The following is an 8,564-nucleotide window of genomic DNA, read 5'->3' as shown; positions in this document are numbered from 1 at the left end:
GCATTTTGATTGACCGCAGTGACACAAAGTGACCACACGAGTCTTTGGTGAAGTGGATAAAATCAGTTGTTTTCCTTGTTCTCTGCTGACAGCCATTTAGTTTCTCTCACCTAATAAAAACCTGAACTTTCTCCTTAAACTTAAGTGTGACATTTTGGAATGTAAACTGCTCAAACCTCAAGTTTAATTGTCTTCAGAGTTGTGTGACAATAGGAACCTAATATTTGTCTTAAATGTGTAGATTTTATTAGTAAGGTTTGGTTTGGTTAGTTCTGCTGCTGCATGTTTGTTTCTTTCACCACAGTAAAAAAAAATAAGAAAGTGTTTACTCGTGATAAACGATACAACAAACGCACTCCGTTGCCTTCACGTGTCTGTCAGTCGAGGTCAGTGTGACGAGGTTTAAATATTCCTGTATCACTGAACTTGTGTCAGTGTTGACACACCAAATAGACGTCTGTCAACACCGGTGTTTTACAGGCGTCGGACTCCTGAACTTTGGCCATAATGTAAAGACTGGACACAGACGCAGCGTGATGGACAGGGGGACATACGCCACAGGACACACGTTGTCTCCACGGTGATTTAATAAAAATTATAGTGGGGACACCATGTTGTTTCTGTTACAAACATAAAAAACATGTCTTTTATACTACTGAAATGAAAGATAACATAAAAAGTATTTTAATTTGAAAGAATAACTACTAAAATGAGAGATAACAACAACATGCATTTTATTTAGAAAGAACAAGTGCTGAACGCAGATTCAGGGATTTTAAATAAAAATAATGTTCCCGTTAATTGTTTGGACAGGAAGTAGTTAAACTTGGTCCGTGCAGAACAAATGGGACGTCCATGAATGAGCGTGGGATCATGGGATTTCTTGAGTTTCTTGATTCTGTCCCATCTCACAGTTTGTCACAGACCGATGTGGACGAAGCCACTGATGATCTGAATATGAGTAATCCACTGATGAGGACTGTAAACAGCAGCTGAAAGATACAACTTATATTGATTTATAATCAACTTTTATGAAGTCTCTTTGTTTATTAACTGCTTTACTGTCTGATCTGCTTCTTATCATGAAAACATGGAGGACGTTAGAGACACAGAGACAAACTCTCCTTGCACCAAACCCCATAGAGAAAATCAGTGATTTTAGCTCACAAGGACACAGGAGCTTCTGGTCTGCTGCTGCCTCGTGTGGTCACTTTGTGTCTCTGAAGTAAATCTTAACGAAGGCTTTTTAAGCCATAAAATAAGACATTTGAACTTAGTGATGGAGGCAGCAGTGGATCAAAAACTCCTGTGTGCTGTGATGTTAAAATCACAGATTTTCTCTATGGACTTTGGTGTGGGAGAGTGAGTGGTTTACAAACTTCAGTTTCCTGTTGGAAAACCTGGTTTGGCTACGATATCTATGTCACATGTTCACATCTTTATCTCACTGTTAGACAGACTTTTCCAACAGGAAACTGAAGTTTGTAAACCACTCACTCTCCCACACCAAAGTCCATAGAGAAAATCAGTAATTTTAGCTCAGGGGGACACAGGAGCTGCTGGTCTACTGCTGCCTCGTGTGGTCACTTTGGGTTACTGTAGTAAATCTGAGGGAAGGACTTCAAACTGTGAAGTGACAAAATCCAATTCCAATCTTAACCCTCAAGCTCAACCCTTATCTTAACTGGCCCTCAAAACCAAGTGTTGAGGGTTATTTTGTCACTTAGAAATGGGACACCCCTTAAATGCAGATATGTCTTCAGACTGTAGGGGGCAGAATAACGTGAAAGCTGCGTCCAGTCTGTCAACTGCAAAAAAGAAGAAGAAGAAGAACACATTTACGTCACGATTATTTATTTATTATTTTATTTCAGTCAAGTTATTAGGTTGTCAGTTAGTTATAAGATGATACTCATACAAATACCACAACCATGGACATATTCAGCTGACAGTTACCACACACCACGGCTTATTGAAAAGTAAACGATAGCGAACGATCGCGTGTGTGCGCGGCGGCTATTGACAAAAGATCGTAAAATAAAAATAAATGTTACGCAACAATGACGTCAGTAATCCATAATATGGGCCTAAACTAAGATAATACAATGGTTTTCATCATTTTTATATCTCTATTAACAAAGAAAATACTTACTTAAATACTGCATTCTGGGTAGCCCTTGCCCCCAAGGGTGGTCTCGGAAAATCTCAATATTGAGGGCGATACAGCCCTTAAACTGGACCCTCAACTTAATTTTTCTGAGAATCGGGACAGCACTTGCACTAGTGGGAGCGCATTTTTGAGATTGAGGGTTAAGCAAGGAATTGGAATTCACCCTTAAACTCACAAAAAACTCACACAAAAAAGAGAGACCGTCCCATTAAGTAAATTATCTTTAATTATTATAAAAGTTAGTTTTGCAGCAGAGGACAGAAATAAGTGCTACTGATGATAAAAGTCAGTGTCCATGAGCTCAGAGAAGAAGAAAAGTAATCCAGGAAGTTTCTGTTGTTTTTGTCCAAAACTGTGAGTTATGTTTCTGCAGGACAACAGCGCGTGTGTGAGGAAATACTTCCGGTTTAGAAAAAAAAAATCACTAACCGATCACTAACTGAAAAAAACAACAAATGTGCGTTTGAGGACGAGGCTGCAAGAGCAGCACAGAAGGACAGGTGGACAAGATTTTACGCACGGGGAAGACAGGATTTTTTGCGGCGCTCAGATGTCGTGAAACCCGGCGCTGCCAAAGGTGGCGCTCCTGTGCGGACAGCGGTACCTGAGGGTGTAGTTGTGACCGTCGTTGTTGTCCCAGAACTCTCCGTCCTCGTTCCTCACGTAGAGGGCAAAGGTCAGGGCGGAGCCAGAGTCCATGAAGGGGGGCGTGAATACCGTGAAGCAGAACCGCTCTCCCACCGAACCCGGCTGATCCTCCGCGGCCGCGCACAGAGCCTGCGCGTCAACGTGAGACAGCCAGTCGTTGAACGTGTACCGGATCCCGACCTCAGAACGGGACCCGTGGCTCAGGACCCGGATCTGGCCCCGAACATCGAAGCGCATGGTCCAGATTTTCTCCAGACACACGCGCAGCTTCTGGACTCTGCGCTCAGGGTCCCGCGGCTCCGGGAAGCAGGTGACCAGGCGACCCGGGTCCTGGTACAGGTCCCCCAGCAGATCCTGTTGTTGCGTCCGGTACCGGGACAGGACTTTGCTCGGGATCTGCGGCTCCTCCAGCGCGCTGAAGTGTTTGACGCTCGCCAGGTTCAGACCCATAGAGTCCGCGAACTTGACCCGCTTCCTCTCCGCGCTGCCGGGGCAGCAGCCCAGCAGAGCCGCCGGGTACGCGGGCAGGGAGCGCGCTCTCCTCCGGTCCCTCATGAACTTCTCCAGACGAGACGCGTCCACTTCATCGTCCAGGTCTCCTTCCTCTTCCTCCTCCTCCTTCTCCTGCAGTCCGTTCTCCGTGATCTGGCCCGGTGAGGACGCCGCAGCGTGTCCCGGGCTGTGCGGGGCTGAGCGGAACATGTGTGCCCGCAGCTGCGGCATCCAGTGCGGCTCCGTGAGCAGGCTCAGTGCAGCTCCGTCAGGAGGCTCCGCTGCTCCTCTTCTATAGAGCCCCCGACTCCCGCCCCCTGAGTACGAGCACGGGGCGCGTGCACCGTCACGTAAGAAACGTCAAGCGTTCAGCTGTGTATGTGTGTACGTAATGGAACAAACACGGGTCACGAGGTTACGACAACAATAACAGCAGTCGTACATGCAGCAACAACAACAACAACAACAATAATAATAAGTGACAATAATATAAATAACAACAGGGTTCGGGTTATAAGTTGTTAATAATAATAATTCATAACCATCTCTTTCAGCTGTTAGCATGTGACAAAACACAGCTGTTATTACGCTGGTCACTGATGTTTACAATAAAAACAGTATATTAAAAAAATAACAATATTATACAACAATATAAATGTGACCTAATTAAACATTTATTTAAACATAATTCAAAAGTAACAATAAAACACTTTTTTTTTTAAAATCATGAAAAAAGCGTAAACAAACAATAAAAACTGATGTAAATTTTGATTTAAAAAATCAATCAATCAATATCCTACAAAATAAAAGCCTGCAGGTGAACTAGTCCTGAGATCAACAATCACAAACGGTCACATGGTTACGTAACAGGGGCTCCACGTGATCACACTGCGTCACTCACTGTGCCATGTCAACAAACACGTGACGTCACTGACGGCGCCTCCCAACATCAGGGTGACGTTTCCTTATACGGTGACAGCAAAATTAAACAAATATTTAATAAATAAAGTTCAGTGTTTGAGCAGATAAAAGCAACTGTGATGTTTCCTTGCACCAGCAGGGGTCAGTGTGCGCTTCATCTACTGACTCCAGACACGAGTAACAACAGAAGAAGAAAGGTTGTAGTTTAATTATGACTGAAGGCTTCAACACAGAAAATACTTGATCGTGGCTGAAAAAAATACTTAACCATGAGGACAAATAATACTTAACCATGAAAAAAATACTTAAAAATACTTAACCATGAAAAAAATGGCCGCGGTTGCATAGCCACTGTTAGCAGCGAGACGCCATGTTTCTACCGGAGCCTGTAAGGACAAACGCGAGAGAACAAATCAAGCGTCGCTTTACATGTAGCGGAAGTCCCGCCTCCACTCTCTCCGCTTCGTCTGCTACGGCCGCGGTAGCTCACCCTCTCCCTCGCCTCACGAACCTCATCTGCTGACACGGAGAAAGACAACGAGGACGACATTTGACCAGCTGAGGATACCGTAGCGCTCAGGGAAGGGAGGGGGTGAGCATAGGAGCAGTTCTTTGTTGTAAATTTTAGCCTCTCCTCTAGATGGCACTATAAACTACTTACTTCACCTTTAAGTAGGACATAGTTAAATAAATAGGAAAAAAAAGTACTTAAACCTCTACAAAAAGTACTTTATAGGACAAAAATCACTTCAATAAGAGATGAGTACTTAAATACACAAAAAACTCTGATAAGAAAAAAGTACTAAGTTGGAGAAAAATACTTATATTTGACAAAAGTACTCAGAAGAGCATCAGTGCTGAAGTATTAATTGTTTCCTTGTCCTTGATGAAGGAAACTTGATTAGGAAACAAGAGAACGGTAAAGGACACTTTGTTTTTTAAATAAACTTTATTGATTAGAACAGGGATAGCGGTGACATCTGTAACCAGTTACTGACGGGTTGATGTTAAACATCCACCAGGTGGGGCTGAAGGTTTTATTCAGTCTCATTCAACATCTCATTTTTCAAAAATAAAAATCAGAATACATTTTTTTTTTAAACTTATTTTCAGTTCAGACTCAAACATTTAGAGAAGAAACTGTGATTATCACTTTATTTGTATCATGTCCTGTGTGTAGCTGCCCCCTCAGGTCAGATGGACACAGGACAGCAGTTTGCATGTGAGAAACTAGCATTGATCAATTATCACAAATATACAGTATCACTCTCCCACACCAAAGTCCATAGAGAAAATCAGTGATTTTAACATCACAGCACACAGGAGTTGTTGATCCACTGCTGCTTCCATCGCTATTTTGTCACTTCAGTGTTTGATATCCTTTGTTCAGATTTACCTCAGGGACACAAACTTACCACACGAGGCAGCAGTAAAGCAGCAGCTCCTGTGTCCCTGCGAGCTAAAATCACAGATTTTTTCTATGGACTTTGGTGTGGGAGAGTGAGTGGTTTACAAACTTCAGTTACCTGTTGGAAGTCTGTCTAACAGTGAGATAAAGATATGAACATGTGACTTAGATATCGTAGACTTCAACTGACTTCAACCTTTGGTCACAGATCAGAACAGGAAGTTTTGATTTTAATGAGCTGATTTTCACAGTAAGTTAAAAACAACTACATGAACAAATGAATCAGACGAAGAATACGTGGGATTAGTTTCAATCCAGAGTTCAGTGTTTCTTTCTTATTGAGGCTCAGGTCACATGACTGCCATGTGATGACACCATGATGCTCTGGTCACATGTTCACAGACTTGTTTACATTGAAATACAAAACAACAACATAATGCCAACATTAACACAAGAACGCTTTACAATTGGCCACTCTGACTCCGCCGCAGGGCCTTGTGGGTAACACCCACAGCGCAGAGTGTAGTGGTTGGTCCAGAGTGTCACTCGGTCTCCATGGTGATGATGCGGTACAGCAGTGTGACGATGGCGGCGACCAGAGACGGAATCAACAGGTTAGACCACCAGCTGTAACAGAGGACTGGTTAGTACTCAACTAACTTAACTAGTAACAGTGTGTGTCTCTGTGTATGTGTGTGTGTATGTCAGTGTCACCTGCTCTCCTCCTTCACAGTGGTCAGCAGTGTTTCCTGTGTTAAAAACACCAACATCAGTACAGTTACACACGTCTTTTATTTGCTGAGGGCAACATTTAAATCAGACTGACCTCAGGTTTGTTTAACTTTGCTCTGTCGTCCTGTGGGGAAAAAACACACCCAGGTGTTAGTGATGGACAAACACAACAACAGACAAAATGTCCACACAAAGATATGAATACAAGCACAAACACAGACACACACATACTGACCGGGTGCACTTCTCCGATCATCATGCTGCTCGCCATCTCTCTGGCATCACTGGAATGTCCCACGTCCTCAAAACTCTCTGTGGCGTTTCCTCCTGCCTGCTCCCGTAACACCTCCTCTCCTCCAGGGTGCTGACACACACAGTGACACACACACACACACACACACACACACACACACACACACGTTAACACAACATTTAGATTGTTGACATTATGTAAATATGATGTTGACAATCAGTAGCATAACATCATGGTGATAGGCCCCGGTGCAAATATTTTTTTGTGCCCCCCCCCCCATCCTAAACACAAGTGCACGCTCATGCGCACTGCACCTTTATTGTCACCATGTAGGCTAACGTTACAGGTGACTGGCCAAACACTCATCCTGCAAACCAGCCTTTGAGCACCACGGACAGCAGCCGAAGCTCCAGTCAAGACGCTGCTCAGGTCCAAAGTCCTCGCTCTGCTGTTCTCAATAGAGAGTATAGACAGTCTACTGAGTCTTTTTGACTTGAGCTTGAGCTTGGAGAATGAGCGCTCTGCAGTCGTGACAGTGACAAGTATGGTGACATATACAGTAACAGCAATGCAGTGCAAACATCAGTAAATGATGCTGCCATGGTGCTGTTTTCCACATTTAGCATCTTAACCAGACTTAAAGCAGGCTCGGAATGCAAGGAGTTTTCTTCCTTCATGCACCGCCGATACTTACGCCACTGTTGACAAGATGCATTCAAAGACCCTGGTAAAATCTGCTTTAATTCACGTCTGCAAACACGCTTTAACTCCTCTAAGAAAGATTTATTGTTTGTTTGTTTTTAATATAATACAAACAATAACTGATGGACTTTTAATACACAAATACGCAAATAATCAAATGCTTGTGACTGTCCCTGATGATGAAGGGTAAACTTGAGCCCCCTGGTTTGTGAAATGTCTCCACACGGCCCTGGACCGAGTGACCGTGACCGTGAACTGTGATTCAGACCAAACCTCAGTCAAAAAACGATACATTTTTTTTTACAGCAGATGGGTTTTTTAAAGTTAAAAAACAGAGACACGAATGTAAAGAGTGTATTTTCTCACCTCCTCCAGAAACTTGGTGACATCGTACACTTTGTTGTGGATGATGATCCACGTTGACTTGTAGAAATTCTGCTTCTCGATCTCTGACAGCCTGTAGTACTTCACTCCGTCCGCGCTCGTCTCCTCCTTTTCACCCATCTGTGGTCCCCGGAAGTTCTGACAGTTACGGAGCAGCGAGCCGCGGTGTGAGCCGAACAGTGAGCAGCAAACAGAGGCGCGGAGGAGGCGGCGGCGGTGACGTTATACAATCCACCCGGTGAGTGAGTTAGTGAGTGAGCGAGGACCGTGACTCGGCACAAAACACTTCAACATTTAACCCACTTTTTGTGTCAACAACCCTGAAGTTTCAGCGGTTGCGAGGTCAAGTCGCAAACAAGCAACCACACGCGACTTCCGCTCTTTACTTTCAAAACAAGAGCGTTGGCTTGACGAGCGGTAATGTCCTCAATAAAAGAGAGAACCAAAGTTGAACATCGGTTTATTATTAAGGGTACAGCTTCAACCTGGACCTCGTTTTCCAAAGTACTCATAATATGATATAATAATGCATAAAAAAGGTTTATTATTATTTATACATGGTGTGGAAACATATTTTTATATTACTTTATACATTTGTTATAAAATGTTGTATAAATGTTGCTTGCAGTGAACAATGCTAATATTCACTAAAATTCCTAAAGGAATGATAGTGGGTGATATATGTTTAACTAATTTCCTTTAAATAATTTATTAAAAATGAATGTAACTAATTACTCATTCATTCATTTTATTTTATTTAGCTTTTTGTGTAACTGGTTAAGTCCTACATTCAGCACATTTAACAAATTACATCATGACTCGACACAATGCAATACTAATCTTAGCTGTTATGA

At 43.0% G+C, this 8,564-nt stretch overlaps 2 protein-coding genes across 2 annotated transcripts; both read right to left on the bottom strand.

Moving 5' to 3' along the window:
• Positions 1–1,617: 1,617 nt before the first annotated feature.
• Positions 1,618–3,618, bottom strand: ppp1r3g (protein phosphatase 1 regulatory subunit 3G). Its single transcript, XM_083901421.1, has 2 exons — positions 2,775–3,618; positions 1,618–1,808 (listed from the first exon to the last, which is right to left on the bottom strand). Exons 1-2 carry the CDS (start codon positions 3,539–3,541, stop codon positions 1,805–1,807), a joined length of 771 nt encoding a protein of 256 aa, XP_083757547.1. The 5' UTR covers positions 3,542–3,618; the 3' UTR covers positions 1,618–1,804.
• Positions 3,619–5,672: 2,054 nt separating this feature from the next.
• On the bottom strand, positions 5,673–7,950 carry cyb5a (cytochrome b5 type A (microsomal)). The gene is made up of 5 exons (XM_083902051.1): positions 7,693–7,950; positions 6,607–6,735; positions 6,466–6,495; positions 6,354–6,388; positions 5,673–6,266 (listed from the first exon to the last, which is right to left on the bottom strand). Exons 1-5 carry the CDS (start codon positions 7,828–7,830, stop codon positions 6,182–6,184), a joined length of 417 nt encoding a protein of 138 aa, XP_083758177.1. The 5' UTR covers positions 7,831–7,950; the 3' UTR covers positions 5,673–6,181.
• Between the last annotated feature and the right edge of the window lie 614 nt (positions 7,951–8,564).

The sequence above is a fragment of the Microchirus variegatus genome (genome assembly GCF_963457635.1).
Source record: "Microchirus variegatus genome assembly, chromosome: 15".
Taxonomy (NCBI): Eukaryota; Metazoa; Chordata; class Actinopteri; order Pleuronectiformes; family Soleidae; genus Microchirus; species Microchirus variegatus.
This window is presented reverse-complemented; position numbering and strand designations above follow the sequence as displayed.